Here is a 16776-nt window from a genome sequence, read left to right as displayed (position 1 = left end):
TATCCAATTTCTAACTGTTCAATAAAGGTGCACCAGGGCTCTCGCATTGTTCAATCGTCAATTAAACCCATTTCATCGGAACTTTTATTTGCAGCTTGGATTTGTTTGCGATGCCATTTAGACTAAAAATGTGTGCTATGTGCCAAAGAAGTTTAATGTTGATTTATGACTCCACTTTGCCTGATGATGTATGCGTCAACGAGACGCGGCGTCATGCTTTTACTTAATTTTGATGCTCTCATTTTCTCAAAAATGGCTTCAGTTGTTTAAACGTTTTGATATGTCCTATTAGTGCTATGAAGAATTCTTCTCGTCAGAAATGGACCGCTTCTAATCTCGGTTTTATCCTGTGTTAAAAATGTAGTTTGCCGTTCCGCCCTTCATCTGTTTTTGTTGGGTAAGTGCTGCCTAATCGATCTATCCGGTGCGTGTGGATAACACTGAATGCATTGCGCACGCGACCCAAGCGTAGTTTAACGCAAGTGGCACACGAGTCCCCTCGCCATACCGTGGGAAAGACACACAACATTGAGCCCGGATTAGCGCACTTCTCTTATCGCGCGCCTGCTGAGGTTGAGGGGAAACAGCCGAGTCTTCTCGCTTGTTTACGGGCGCCTTCGTTCAGGTTCGCTGCTGCACAAGAAGACCACCCCCTTCGCTATTCTGCACTGAACCGATGCAAATCGACCAGCTTTTATATACAGCTATAAATATATCTATAGCAGTATATGAACAGGGGCTTGTTGAAAAACAAATTTATAGGCTCGTATTAAAGTCCGAGCATACTCCCGAACGCCATTGTATTACCAGACAAACCAATAATTCTACCAAATGAATAAATTTTAATAAAACTGGTCTTAATTTAGGATAGTGTTGGTACTTTTTTGGTTTAGCTTGCTTTGTATTTAATATTGAATTAGGATATTTATTTTGCTATAACAAAAATGATTTTAAGATTTATACACACAAATATGTGATTGCAATCACAGGTTTTAAATTTATTAAATACAATATTGATTTTTTCGAAAGGCGTTTTTAGTAAGCCTTTTAAGGGGCTTGTTAATTTCGAATGAATGTGTGACGTTTGGTTCTCACGTCTTTCAAGGGTTTATACCTTACACGCGAATTGATCGAACAGGAACCTTATTTTTCAATTTACCGAATTGCCTTCTGGCATAGATTACAAGGTATTAGGAAGCCTTGTTAACTTGTGACGTCAAGGTATAACGTATGTGACGTCACGTTATAGGTAACTTTGTGACGTCATCTCTGAAATGTTGTCATGCCCTAGATACGGTTTTACCGCTCAGCAAATCGTCTTATAATGTTTAGAAAAAAATTTAAATTAAAAAGTTCGAAACTTTTCCATACCTTCCAATGAATTGGCGTCGATAAAAGCAATATTCATCAGTCGAAGTAATGTTGTCAACACTGAAATTAAAATTTAGATTTTTATTTATGCACGTGTGAGTATCTTCGAAGAGTGTTTAAACAGCTGCGGAAAAGGCTTGTCAACGCTTCTGCAATTCTTTGGTCACTTGAGCGCCGAGCTACTGAGAAGATACTTCCCTTTTTTGTTGGCATCTGTTGTGACAACAAACAAGCCGGAGACCCTTCGGAACGTGACGACTCTTGGAAAATTTATGCCGTATTAATTTAGCGCATCGGCTAGTGTCAATGTTTATTAGGCGGCGAGGCAATCGAATCACGAAAGGCAGTCGAGTGTCGGTCGCTGTGCGTGACTAAAGAGTATTGTGACGAAACCTTTGAGCCGTTGTGCTTTTTACAGAGGCACTCGCTTAGATAAATGATGATGAACGCTATCTGAATTGACGGCGACAAACGTTATAAGCTTTGCACTGATATCAAGTGACCTCACGACAAACACAACTCACTTTATGGTATTTTGTCGAGATCATCAATCAAACTTGGTTTTCAACTTGCTCTATATATAAAAGTAGCATGGTGGACACAAAAGTTCCTATAACGGACATAAGTTTGCACAAAAATTGTAATCAAATAACTCGTGTTGCCTTTAATAAATATTGCATTAAACACAATATCATTTTTCATAAATTTCTTATTTCAATTTTGGAAAAAACATAGAAGATTTGTATCTGCTCTTCAGTAAACAAGGATTGCCAAAATATATGTTATAGAAAATATGAAATCTTTGTCAAATGGAAAATACTGAAAAACCTTAAAATAACTCACGCAAAATTTACCCACATTAGAATACGGAAAATAACCGATTAGTGTGACATCTCGCTGAATGCATTTATCTTTAGTAGCGAACACATCGAGCCCAGGTGTTCGAAATCGCGTTTAAATTGCGCAGGGCATTGTCGAATATTCACCATCAGCAGCAGAATCAACGGGTCCATGATCGCCAGGGAAGAACGGCGACAAGCAGCAGGGCGCTGCTGTAATCCGCTCATTTTTGGGCGTCGACCTTTGCGCCGCTGATCGGTGCTTATTTCGTCGGTGACGAGACGCCAGAACTTCTCAGGAACGACTTTTATTGTTCGGGGCGCTGCGCGAAAGCTGCGAGGGCAGCGAGGCATAATAGCGTGGGAAAAACACACAAGCGAAACGCGCGAGCGCCTGGTGGGACCGCACCTTGTCATAAAACAATACGACGGCGACAACAATGCTCCACCATACCGACGCGACCCTCAACGTCAAATATAAGTGTACACACATTCGCGCGGAGGCTTGTGTGTGAAGGAGTCCGGAAAAAGAACGGTCGTTGCTGTGTTTGCACTGCATAAACTTCTGAATCACCACCCGGTCCACTTTGATTAACCTCATAAAAGGGAAATAAAATGGACGCGTGATACCTACGCGTGGTATTCAATTTCACAATTGCCATTACGCGACACTAATTTTTATAACTCAGACAACGCGTATCACTAAATCACAGTCTTCGCTACAACTTTCTCTTCAATTATTTAACACATCTGGACCCTAAAAAAGCTGTTGCACTCCGAACAGGACACATGAAAGTAATAGTAATGTTAAGAGATGAAACAAATCCGTAAAGGGAACAACAGGGTTGTTATTATATATGTATAATTTGTGCTTACATTATTTTAACCCCCAGGCAGTATATCGAATCGTCCTGGCTAAACTTAACAGTTAACCGCGCCACGAATTCCCAATCCTTGATCAAAAAGCAATAAGAACGGCGTTCCTGTGAGTTGTGACCAAGAGCCGGAGCTAATGGCGGGGCACTTAAGTGAGCTCGCGCAAGTCGCGTGGCTTTCGCGCAAGCTCGCCCGGCGACAAGAGGGCGGCTCAATCGGGCGTCGCTCCCTCAGCGTACGCAGGGCACCTTTCGCGCGCTAAGCGACACGCGCCAGCCCTTCGGCCGTCCGCGAGCGAGGAAAAAAGTGCTCTCGCGACCGGCACAGCACCGGCGATCGTTTTGGCACCTGACAAACACGCGACGCCGCCCGCTCGCCTTGACAGGTTCCGCGCGCTCGCCACAGAAAGTTTTTCGAATCGCATTTCGACAGTTTTGTCGCCGGCCAGCCGCCGAGTGTTAATCGCGAAACGAACATCTCTGCTCGCCATGAACTTCGAATTGATACGGAAGTGCGTGACCATTTAGAGCAGGATTTCTTAACCAGGGGTGCTCGCACTCTCAAGGGTTGCGAGAAATGTTCCGGAGATGCTGAATTAGACATAGAAAATGTATTACTGTAATTTATATATTTTTTGATCAGTTAAATGTAAAACTAATTCACATTTTGGTATTGTTTTACTGTGTTATTAGTTCATTGTATAAATATGAAATTACAATGATTTTGTTATATAAGCAATTGTAGAGGGGGGTGCGAGAATGGGTTAGGGATTTGAAAGGGGTGAGAGAAATGTTTGGTGATTTGAAAGGGTGCAGCAAGGAAAAAGGTTAAGAAGTGAATTTAGAGTTTAGCGAGTTTGTGCTGAGCAAAGAGGTTTAAAGAGGAGACGGGGTGTCGGAGCCGGTTGCCAGTTGTTTGGCAGATCGTGTCTTGCCTTCTCTTCGATCAGAATACCGAAATATTGCAAACAAAACTAGAATAGGGAAGCAAATGTTGACAAAAACAAGGATTCCTGTGTAGAATAGTGATGTGAAGTGAAATTATATTCTTCTGGTTGTTTTTTAAGAAAAAATGGTTTCATACCTTTAAAAAATCACTCCTTAAAACATCGCCTATAATACGACATAAACTGTGAACTCCATATTTAAATTACTATACTTTATACCGAATCAATTACACATATTAATATATAAATATAATTAATCATTTAATAAACGGTAATGATAACTCTGATAAATAATTTTTGTCAGTATAATATTATCGAACGAGGGATGCTACGAGGATCCAAATAAAGTTTAGCAAAATATGAAAAAGCTATAATTTTTTTTGCTTTTTGCCACGTAACATTATGAAAATATACCCAACAGCAGACTTGGTCTTGAGTTAAATGGCGCCCGCCAGCAGCTTGAAATAGTGGTATGCCGGCAATTTTAGTAAAGTTCTCGATCAGCGAACAAAAAACGTTATATTGCTCAGGTCTGGCCATATTGTAGCAAGTTTATTGTACCTTGTGCTTACGCGCCCTACAAAGCACAAACCTAGGTTGTTTGTTAAGCCTTTTAACAACATACTAATAAATTTCAGGGTGTAGCGCAGATCCTTCAATCATTAAACTGTTTCAGAACTCATGTCTTTAAATTGGTCTTGCAAGTGACGTCATGCAGCCAGAGAGTATGTCTTCCAGTGACGAAACACAAGCAGGGGAAGTGGATAGCTCCGTTGGAAGCAGCTACGCAGAAAGGAGAAAGGTAAAGCAGCGGGGAGCATTTGCTTTTGTTGAATATTAATTCAAAAACGAATTGTAACTTTGGTTGATAATAAAAATCTGGATTTACTTAATATAAGTCAAATATTTAATGATCAAATCGCTAGTAAAGTGAAATCAAAAATGTATTTTCTCCTAATGGCACTTTTATTATAATTTCCTTCACCAAAACGATTGTTGATTTTATGTTGAAACAAACGCTATGAAAAGATACTATAAGCCAGCTGCAATATCACACATTTTGTTAATCTCCCTGGCGTACAATGTGGAAAACCGTTTCGTACCATTAACAGTACGTTTATTCCAGGTTGATGGGATATTAACTGAATTAGAGCTTTACCCTCTTACTGTAAATTTTAGCTAAGACAAAGAAAAAACAAAGTGTTGTAGACCTACATGTTTACTATTGAAATACTTTGTCAAGGCTATCAGTTATGAGTTCATTAAAGGTTGCTCTGAACTATAAGCGCCCTTTCCTGTAGTAAACTGGAAAATTTAACCTAAAAAAATAGACTGCAGGTTTAATCAGGTATAATAAATCAAGTTAATTGCAAAATCCGTCCGGGGAAAGTGATAGCTGTTTGTTTTTCTTTCGATTGTTATGACACCTAAACCTAAGTTTATTTTTTATTTTTTGACAGAGTTAGATCTTTGTTTGCAAAAATTCATACGCAATGCATAAATTAACACACCCACGAGAAGAACCTAATCAGTTTTTTTTATATGGTTAGATTTGGATGGACATAAACACAAAGTTTCATAACTGAGTTGCTTATGGGTATCAAATTATCCAAGGTATACGGAACGCTACACTGGGCCCGCCGTCACTTTTTCACGGTTATTTGATAAGATTGTAGCGAGTTTTATAACCACCACTTGTTTGTCCACACACCGGATAGCGTTAAATCACTTTTACAACAACAATCAGTGGTTTTGGGCTGACGATAAAACACCGTAATCCCAAAGTAATCGAGGCAATTTGCGTTTACCAAGTGCGTTTCGCGCTCGTTTTAGCAACGCTTAACATTTCCCAACGCATTTTTATGCTTTTCCGAACTTAAAGTTTTTGACAGCCTTTGTTTATTAGGAACAGAACACAATCTCTCGGAATCGTCGAAAAATATACAAAAAAGTCAAAACAAAGTATAGTGAATTAGTTAAGACTTATTCAAAAACAGAATATAACAGTTTGTCATATGCACTTTTCAGTCATCCAAGCCTATCATGGAAAAGCGGCGGCGAGCACGCATCAACAGCAGCCTGAACCAGCTGAAAACAATACTTCTGGAAGCGCTCAAGAAAGATGTTAGTGAACTTTCTTTCGTTTTTAGACATAATAATTGTACGTTGCTAGTGTGAGAATCAATACGGACTTTAAAAACCACTAAAACTACTGTTTGCCAAACTAGAGAGTTTTTCAAAGATATCTTTATTGCTGGACAAACTAATTTGCAAAAAGCCGAACTCGGTTTCTATTGTACGACTTAAAATGAAAACAAACCATATGCTGTGGAAGGTTATTTAAATCACTGCCGCTTTGAAACATATAATGTTGGAACCCGATTTTGGCTAATCGACACTTAGATCAGCGAACAGCGCTCTGATGTCAAAAGAACTGTAGTAATAACGGGTGTAAGCTTGCGCCAAATGTCTGCATTTGTCCGCCATTAGCTTGAATTGCACCCTGTTTATTTTCGCTGCGATCGCCTATCAAAAATAAACTTCGAGAATTGTCGTATGTCCGAACAAAAGTCGTTGTCCGGTCTCACTATGACACGCGACAGTCCCGTTGTACTTTAACTGGTCGAAGCTAATGGGGATAGGTGATCGCTCGTTGGTCATTTGTCCCGTCGCGATAACATCTTTTCGGGGTTTGACCGGGCGAAGTATTTACGTTTAGGCCTGGCCACTTTTGACCTAAAAGACGCACTGGGCTTCCGTTTTTCCAAAATGTTCGGGACATTCCAAATATTGACGTGACTGTATAAGGTTACCGTAATCTGCAAACGATTCAAGTTGTAGGTTTAAAATTGTTTGAAAATTTCCAACTTATTTAAAAAGAAAACATCATAATATTTTCAACATTTAAAAACATGTTTATCTAACATTTATAATATGTTTGCTGTTTACAGAGCACGAGACACTCTAAATTGGAAAAAGCAGATATACTGGAGATGACAGTCAAATATTTGAAAAATGTCGAGAGACAACGCCTGTCGGGTTAGCGCAAAATTTGTAATTAAAGTTGTTTAGTAAAAAGTCTGAGCCATAAGCAAATTTGTTGTGTTTCGCACGTTATCGACTTTTTATATTAGACAGCTGAAAACCGTTCAAGTGACCATTAAAATTGTGATGTGGAACGATAAAGTTCCATTTATCTGCTTGGCACAAAATTGGATGCTTTTAGTTGGCAAGTAGAAATCGTATCTAACTAAATGCATGCTCCGTAGCACTTCGTAAGCTTTTAGAGAATCATCCGTTGGATATATAGGTGGAAAACCAACCACTTCCAGCCGGATCTTTTAATGGGAGGAGATAATACGTTATTAGGAGTAAAGTACAGATAATTTATAACTTGTGGTGCGAATTTGCAACCTACTCTCACCAGAATAACCTATCATTTGTAGGATGATCTTTTACTTTGTAATGACAAAATTGCAGTTACAGCATTATGTGAGACTAACGATAAATATCCCTTGCTGCACGTAACGGACTTATTCAAAAACATTTTTTAGTATTAACGTAAAATTCTTTCGGCAGTTTCCCTCAGCATCGACCCAAGTGTGGTCGACAAATATCGTGCTGGATTTAACGAATGTCGTAATGAAGTTATGAAGTTTCTCAGCACTTGTGAAGGAGTAACGGTTGATGTGAGGACACGGCTGCTTAGCCATTTAGCGACCTGTTTACAGTCAATGCATGTAAGTCTATACGAAACATTAGGTGATAAAGCGAAAACGCGTTTTCTTATGAAATATCTGATTTTTTACATCGATTGTAGACGCAGTCGAGTTTGTTTGACGACCCTGGATTAACAATTGAATCACCATCATTTTCTTCGCCACTGCTCCGTAATGGACAAAATCAGCCCATCCAAATTCGATTCCCTGAGGTGCAGACTAAAGTCGCAGGAAACGCAAGTAAGTGTAAACAGGATTTAAACACCAAACTAGCAAAAACATCTAGGCTAAACATCAACATTTAAACTTTCAATTTTGCGCAGCATCATACACGACAAATATTGCGCCGAAACCAACGCCATGTCCGACAACGGTGTTTGATTCACAGTTAGCGGTGGTTCACACTTCACAAGGTCATCAGTCAGCCCCGATAGTTTTACCAGAGGGAACTCAACTGGCCTCGACGATTAGAGGTCTCCCCAGCGGGAATTTCGCCGTATTTTTGCCGCAGATCAGTGGCAGTTCTACGACATACCTAGCGCCGATTTCGGCCCAGACGCTGCAGTGTCAACCAACAAGTCAACCTGTCAATGTGGTTCCCTGTGTCCCAAGGCCAATTCCACTTCAGGCCAAGAGCAAGACGCGCAAAACCGACGCGAATTTGCCCGCAGCAGAGTCAATTTCTGTGCAGCAACATGAGCAATACGCCAGCAGCGAAGCAGGCAGTTACCTGGCCGACTCACCACCGGAAAAGGTTCGCACACAGGCCTCCAACTCACCCGAAACCCATCAAGGAAGAATCAGGTCTCATGGAAAACCATTTTATCGCAAACGGGCGAGAAGTCCGACGAAGGAGCGAGATCGATATGTACAGGAGAGGCCGCCAGTTTCAACCTCACACGTTTCACCCGAATCATTTGAAAGCAATACACCTCCATCTAAAAAGAGGTTGGAATGCAAACGAAAACGCAGGCGCAACACGCGCCACAAGCCCGAGTATATCCAGCTGGAGAAAGCAAAAGTGTACGAGAGCAGAGATGCTTCCAGTGACAACCTTTCAAGTTCCTTGTTCTACCCACCCCCACACCAGCCACATTCCCCCCAAAGAAGTCCCACGTCCACAACTAGTCATGACGTTGACGACACGTGTTCCGACTCGTCCCTGGGAATTCCCCAACGCCCTGGACACCTGCCTTTAGGTAATAGGACCTCAGGTCCGTGGAGACCCTGGTCAAAGCCAAATATATTCGGCAAAGACACATGACCAAACACAATAAGACACAAGATGCAAACAAACCAAGTACATTTAGGTTTTTTCCAAATGCGTTGTTTAAGATTTGTATGTGGCCACTGCGTCGAAATTCAAACTCCGCTGGTCATTTTGTCAAAATTAGCGCTAATTACTCGTGGATTTTTAGTAACCTTGTAAACTGGCGTAATCATTTTTGTACATTTTATTTAATTGTTTTATCATTTTCCTAAGTTGAGATCGAACACACTTTCTCATTACTATGCACATCTTTTTTAACCTTTATTCATTTGTTTTGTTAACATTTAAAGTTCCTTAGTTTGATTCTATTGTTCATGTTCCAGTGAAGTTGCAATATATATTTTATCCACCAATGTCCAGTTTGCCTCTTAAACAAATCATACATCACAAGCTATTTCTTGCAGGTAATTCAGCTTTCGGCTATAAAGGTATTACAACATATTGCAAAACTATGTCATTTAAATAAGTTACATAATGTTTTTAAATAGAGCAGCGACTTATAAACACCAAAATGTAAAATGAAAGTTTTCACAGGATTAGCAGAAAGTCGGAAAATAAACTTTATGGTAATTTTAATTGTACAGAGTGATTATTTCGAAAGTCCCCACACAAGTTTAACATTTGCTTTTATTACTATGGATTTTATAGATATAAATTCTTCCGACATTTCAATACGGACAACTCATTATTATCATTAGGACAAAGTAGAAAGCCATTACAAATCACAAATTCGTGCCAATTCTATACCTACCTATAATTCTTCCATTATACAGCTGTAGAGACAATGAATTAGGAGCTATGGTAAAAAGCAGTTAAATGTTTTATTTTTAAATATAAAACAAATGATCAAATTTCATTTTTTGAAGAAAACTGATTTTCGGCCTATGTCTGTGCCAAACATTTCTTCAGACGCACAGCGCAGCTCAAAATTCGCACCGAGAGCGTAATTAGTCCGTTGTTGACAAACCTGCTGTTTCGGTATACAACAAATAATTTACGTCGTTCGGTTTATAACTGGCCAAACTCACGTCCATTTATTTATAAGTTCCTATAAATCAGCATGCCTCCGACGACATATTACATCGCTTTAAATTCATACGCAATTAAAACCTAATTTAAAGTGTTTCAAACGCAGGTAAACTGTTCCAAGAGGTGTCATCAGTTGTTTCGCAGTTTATTTTTTAAGGTTAAAACCGCAAAATAGGTAGACATAATAAACCTGGTTAACGGAATATATACTCATAAATCTGATGAACGTAAAATTGTAAAATATATATGTTCATTGATCAAACGTTTTTTTGACGTTTTTTATTTTTATTAATCAAACGTTAGTTGCGTAATAAAGTTTTGCCATGTCTACTTCAGGCATTTGGCCGTGTAAAGTTTGCATCCTACATTAAAAAAATATACTACCCAATACACTACTAATGTTGCATTTTTTCAAAATGGCGACGAAAAGATGTAAAACCAAAAGCCTTTGCGTAGCATAAATAAAACGCCCATACAAAAGTTGGTAGCATTTTATGAACTTTTTAAAAAACATTTTTTCCTTGAATTGTTTATTTTCTTAATGGTTCTCAAATTGTTACCCATACTTCTGTGTGGGTTGTGATATTAATTCTACGTCTAAATACGTCCTACAGTCATTAAGCTGCCCATACGACGTAAAATATGTGTTAAATTGACTAACAAGGTTTTATTTGAAATCTTCCTTAAACTTTCTTAATGGTTGTATTACAGCGCACAAAAGTTAAAACAAGTACAAAAAAACGATGACGGTCTTCTTAGGTTTAGTGCATAAAACATACGCTAAATAAACAGTAGTAAATCACATTTGAGGCTGCGCAAAACCGCCCTTTGTTTTATCCCGCTAACTTATAATTTTTCTTTTTTTAATTTAATTTTATTTATATCCATAAATACAATATAGTCGTAAAACATTTTCGTAGAATATTTTACATAATGATTACAACGTTCCACATAAAATGTAGTAACTTATCAGACAAAGGGGTATTTATTACAAGTAAATTGTTAGTTTATGTAACATAAAAGGAAAACATTTTGGGGGGTAAATTGGAAAAAAAATGTTGTCGATCATATAAACAATAGTGGGATGCAACGTTTAAAAACGAATAAAAAGGCCCATCTCAGTGTAATCTGGTATGTTAATATTGTGGTGATTAACTCTCTATATCCAGTCGTTGTAGGATAGAAAAACCAACGTGTGAACATACTGTAGTATCATTGGTGTGACCGCGATGCATAAAACATGGAAGATTTTCCGAATGCAAATATTTTAATTTTTCACAAATAATTATAATTAATCTAACACAAAACCCAGTTGCTCAGTTGCATCACCTGACGGATGTCTTAAGTTGTAACACTGAATCAAGCAAAAAAAAAGATGGTAGTTTGGCAGATAAAATACAATGAAAAGTGACCAAAATACATAAATACCTTGAATTAAAGAGTATATAAACTAGATATTAAAACAACAAACGTAAGGCAAAATACGTCTATCAAAATCAAAAAAATAATAGTAAATAAGTAAATAACAATTCGATAAAATACAATCAGCGGCTGTTAAAAAAATCGTGTTCTTGAATTCGGGTAGATTTAATATATTGGATACTCAATCTTGTTTGGCTTAGGAAGGAAAGTCACATACTGACAGGCGTCTTTATTGGCATATATAGTTTCAGTAGACCTGCAATTTTCAGCCCATTAAAGTCGTTTGAATAGGTAGCTGTAAATCTGCAAATATGCGGTGAAAAGCACACCGTTGTATGTTGTGTCTTTTACCAACCCCTAACCTATCAACACTGTTTGCTGTCACTGAAATTTAAAACTAATATCCTGGTGGCATCGTTCAGTTTAATCCCAATTAAGTTCAACAGACAGTCTGGTAAACCAAATTACCACCGGTAAACCGGCTAATCGCATTAAAGAAACATGTTCAACTGATTTGTTTCGTCTTGTTTATCGCACCGTCAAGAGGCTTTACCAAAAAAGAATTTCATTTAAAAAAAATGATCTGCTGTTTTAGCAAATCTTTTCCAAGAATTAGTAAGCGAGTTTTTTCCTCGAAATTTTATTTACCCTGGGAAAAATCTAAAGAGAATTTGGATAGTAAGTTTATAACTAAACAAACTTTTAAACATGGTTGATAAACAAAGCATGTAATTTAAATATAACTGTAACACATACGCACGCCTTCAAACTGGGAACAGGTCATTGTAAAGTCGTTTACTCGTAAATCATTCTTAACAATAGTCTTTAAAAAGACTCCTGATTTGCAAAACGTCAAGTGTTACACTTTAAATTAAATTAAAAGTTTCTGGATCACCATTTAGGTCTGACGGCTGTGGGAAAGCAACCCGCACGTATACGAACCGATCCGTCGCAATCCGGCTTACAGAATGCCGCCATATTGTCCTGTTACTGCTGACAACCCGCAGCAACGATCCGATCGTGGGAAAGTTGGACTGATGCAAAACGCCCGGAGCATTATGGCCTATCGCATGAACAGATCAGCACAAATCTTGCTCGGTCCTGCCTTATCACGGCATCTAGCCATCGGCATACGATTAACCTTAGCCGTGTGTTTGTGTTGCTCCTTCCAAAGGTGTTAGGCAAAGCGTGAAAACTGCGCACTGACCCAACCTAGAATGTTGCCGTTTCAAGCCGCAGTCCTGACGGGTAGTAATGTACGTGACCCGGTAGTTTAATTTTAAACCCGATTTTTCATATCATCAAGATACTGTATGAGTAGGCCACCTTTATTTTCTGAGAAGTCGGAGGGAGCTAACCTATAACAGATTTGTTTTGCTGTAAATGTTTATCGGAAGTCGTTCTCCCTGTTTGGTGTAAACGTTCATTAGATGTTTTTATTAATCGTTCAAATCTAAAACTTTAACAAATTGTACCCAGATTTTTTGTTAATATGGGTGAAAATATATCTTTGCAAACTGTTCAACAACACACAATGTTTAAGAACATTGCATTTGCGATTATTTTATGGTCATAAGGTGGGCCTATATAACTAAAGCTCTTTTACGAACACCAGCCGTGTTTTTACACAACTTTCTCAAGTATTTCACGTTTATAGGTGATTTTTGGCCTAAAACTGTGTTTTCCAACCTGTTTAATATTATTATCCTTAAAAAAGTATTTTAGGTATTTCAAATTCGCCTTTGAAAAATTGTTATGTTATACCCTGCATAGAATAAACATTTACACAATATTAGAATAGCTATGGATTTTTTTTTCGGAATACGGTTCAGTTCCGGTTTCGGTTTGGAGCAAATCAAAAGTTCCGGTTCAGCTCCGGTTCGATCATTGTTATTTCAAAACCAGTTTATAAAGTTGCGGTTCGCATACAATTCAAGTTGCGTAGAATGCTATGTGACGTCATGCTGGGGTATCCAATTTGTTTGGTTTATGTTAAGGCTCAGGTTCTTGAAAAAATTCGATTCCTTAAAATCTTACAAAACCGGTTCAGGTTCGGTAAAAAATCGCCCGAAGCAGGTTCACAAAAGTTCCGGTTCCGTTTCGGTTTGTCTCCCTGTGTAAAACCTTCTTAAATCACTGAAATTTTTGTAAATCGCTACGATCAATAGTAAAAAAATAAAAAATAAAAAGTGCTATACGAGTTGCTATAAAATAAATATTGCTTAAACATCATTTGAAATTTCTATAAATTAAGTTGAAGTTGCCAAGTCAAAAAATATTCCAACTCATCATAGGAAAACTTTTTTAAATAATTAATGACTGCCTTTTATGGGCATTTATTGTTAAAGATAAGCTACATATTAAAAAAAAATTGTTTAATTAATTTATTTCTGTTAACTACTCTGGCAAATGTACATTACCAGAGACACCAGAACAATAACGAAGACAAAGCAGCACACATAAACATCAATGGCCACCACTTTGTTTAGGAATAATGAAAATATTTGGAGCTGATTTCCTAAGTTTCGGTATAACGTGAGGAGAACCATTATATAAAAGATACTATCCTAATCCTGAAGCGCACTGGTTCGCAAATATCAAAATGAATTTAAGTCTAGTCGCGCAAAGCGGAAATAATAATATGACTTTCGTTTACACATTAATGAGATTAGCATATAAATATAGATCCTTGACATAAAAACACCATAAATTTGGTCCCAAAATTCCCTTTTTGAGTTTATAAGTTTACCATGTGCATCGTGCCATCCAAATGCATTGCGGCCTAGGGCTAAAACATCTAAAAAACGCTAAAAATCCTCCTTTTTTCTGGCTTGTACACAGTTGAAGTTTGCCAATAGCGCTACAAAGCAAGCAAATTACCAAAAGAATAATTTTATAAAAAAAAAACATTTTATGAAAACAGCCAATTTTAACCCACGTTATTTTGACTTAAAGACAAATCCCTAAGTCTAATTTGTCTAGGTCACGTCAAGGTATTTCCATCAAAGAAGTCAAGTCATTGCATTACAGCACTGTAAGGCGATATACTAAAGCAAGGGTCGGCAACCTACGGCCCTCGGGCCGGATTCGGCCCGCCGATGAAATTCATCCGGCCCGCCGCCTCTTTGACAAATTGGACACGAGTCCATTCCATATACTTTTTGACTATTTTACCTACGGAAGTACAAAAAATTTTCGCGCTTTGCGCGAGTGATTTTTATACATCCAGTTCTTTTGCGTTTTGATGCTGTTTTTTCAACTAGATCAGCGATTCTTTACCTATGGAAGGCAGCCAAGTGCAGCACGGAAAAGCTAAAAACGTATCCAGAATTTTGAACATATATTTTTTAACAGTTATTTTTATTTTCGGCAATGTAATAAAAACTTGCAAGTAATGAAATGCCGGTATACCCAAAAAAATCGCGCTCGCTTCGCTCGCCAGATGTGCCTTGACTTTAAAGGTTAACAAACACTGAGCTAGATTATCTTCAAATGTTATCGCGTTTCCTAGTTTTGTTACACTTTTCATGAGTAGTATGGATGACGACGTGTGAACTCGAATTTTAAACCAAACAAACGCCTTTTTTGCGCTTTGTGCCTAAACTTTGTTACTGCCTCCTTGAACGCAATTAAACACGTTTTTAAGTGCAAAAACGATCAGAGGCCCGGCTGATTTACAGGTGTGCTAACATGAAAATAACACAATTCTTAGTTGTCATTTTGTGCGGCCCGCAGAAATTTTTCTGAGTTTGGTTTTGGCCCGCGACCAGAAAAAGGTTGCCGACCCCTGTACTAAAGCAATCACTAAGTGAGCGACGGCGACGACCTATCAAGCAGAATAGTACACTTATTTCCCTGGTTAAGCAGACAGAAACTTCTCAAATAAACTAGGAGATCACCATGTTTTATTTAGATGGGCAAAAATATTCATTCAAATAGTTGTGCCACAGACCTAAGCCTGAAAAGTGGCGCGGGCCACAATTTTTTTACGCAGGTAATTGCATACCCCTCGACTAGAGTAAAAGACATACCAAATAACACACAAACTTTTGATTCATTTATAATTAGTGAAACGATATTTGCATGAATATACAAGACAGTGCCAAACAAGCAGTATTGCACAATCAAATACGCACATTTGTAAGCATGACAGATGTCTACACAAACAGCGCAAGACGCCTTAGTGTCAAATGTATGCAATTTGTTTAATTGTAAGAACTTTCATACAAGAAAGGTAATACCGAACTTAAATTCAAACAGTCAGCACCATCAATAAATGATTTTGGACTAATGCCCCACTATGTAATATACAAGTACAAAATCAAGTAGCTTTCAGTGGATTACAAAAAAAGGAAACGTATTAGCACGCCTTTTTCAACTTGTTTGTCAACAAAACTGAACACATTTTTATGTATCAAAGTTCGAAGAGCGTTTATGCAAATCCAGTCATGTGATAAATAGGCACTTTAATGATTAAGTACAAATCTACAGATTTTGAGTTCTATAATATGATTAAATTGTCTCGTATTGTGCTCCCTTCGATCTGGCGCGTCCAACGAAGTAAGCGACGATGACTAGAACGATAAGCACTGCGAGCACCGCGCCAACAATAATCGGAATGATTGGACTCAAATCTTCATCGGTTGCACAATCGTTCGCTAGTGGTCGCAAGAGGGTTAGAGCAATAGGATTCCAGTAGGTGAGGTGGGTTGTAGTGGAAAAGTAGGTAGAAAACGAAAGAAAAGTGTGAAGAAATTATTGGAAAAGCAGCGGGTGTAATTTTGGCAACAATTTGCAAAGAAAGAGGAATGAAAGTGAAATAAGTTGGATGAAACATATAAAAAATATGGTTAGTGTTTGTAAAACGTTACATAATTTTATTTTCCTAACTTTTATTTTCACTTGCATTCCTCTGAAACAAAATCAATAGTCATTGTCAATGATAAAAATAGCATCGAAGAGTATCGGCTATTTAAGAATCCTAAATGAGAAGTTAGGATATCGCTAAAGCTTATCAACTTTAGGTCTATTAAAATCAAAATATGCGGTCACATTTAAAGAAATAAAACACATTGTTTTGGCCAAGGAGTAGTCTTTTGCGTTAAACGAGAACATAAATGAAGCGAGAAGGCGGCGGAGTGGGGGAATTCGTGGTAAGTTTAAGGTTTGTTTTAGGTATTTGCATATACTATTTGACACATAGTTCAAACGGCGGAAAAGTCAATGACAGGGCGTGCTATAAGCAATTAGGACTCTTTAAAATAGTATTGCACTTTTTAAATTAAAGAAGAGAAAGAAGCGGGC

General features: G+C 38.0%; 1 protein-coding gene across 1 annotated transcript; it reads left to right on the top strand.

Moving 5' to 3' along the window:
- The first annotated feature begins 4679 nt into the window (after nt 1-4679).
- LOC146157109 (uncharacterized) lies at nt 4680-9509 on the top strand. Its single transcript, XM_083387642.1, has 6 exons — nt 4680-4834; nt 6061-6156; nt 6984-7071; nt 7612-7772; nt 7853-7991; nt 8075-9509. Exons 1-6 carry the CDS (start codon nt 4745-4747, stop codon nt 9013-9015), a joined length of 1515 nt encoding a protein of 504 aa, XP_083243768.1. The 5' UTR covers nt 4680-4744; the 3' UTR covers nt 9016-9509.
- Nucleotides 9510-16776: the final 7267 nt, after the last annotated feature.

The sequence above is a fragment of the Ascidiella aspersa genome, chromosome 4 (assembly GCF_963924565.1).
Source record: "Ascidiella aspersa chromosome 4, kaAscAspe10.2, whole genome shotgun sequence".
NCBI classification, from domain to species: Eukaryota; Metazoa; Chordata; class Ascidiacea; order Phlebobranchia; family Ascidiidae; genus Ascidiella; species Ascidiella aspersa.
This window is presented reverse-complemented; position numbering and strand designations above follow the sequence as displayed.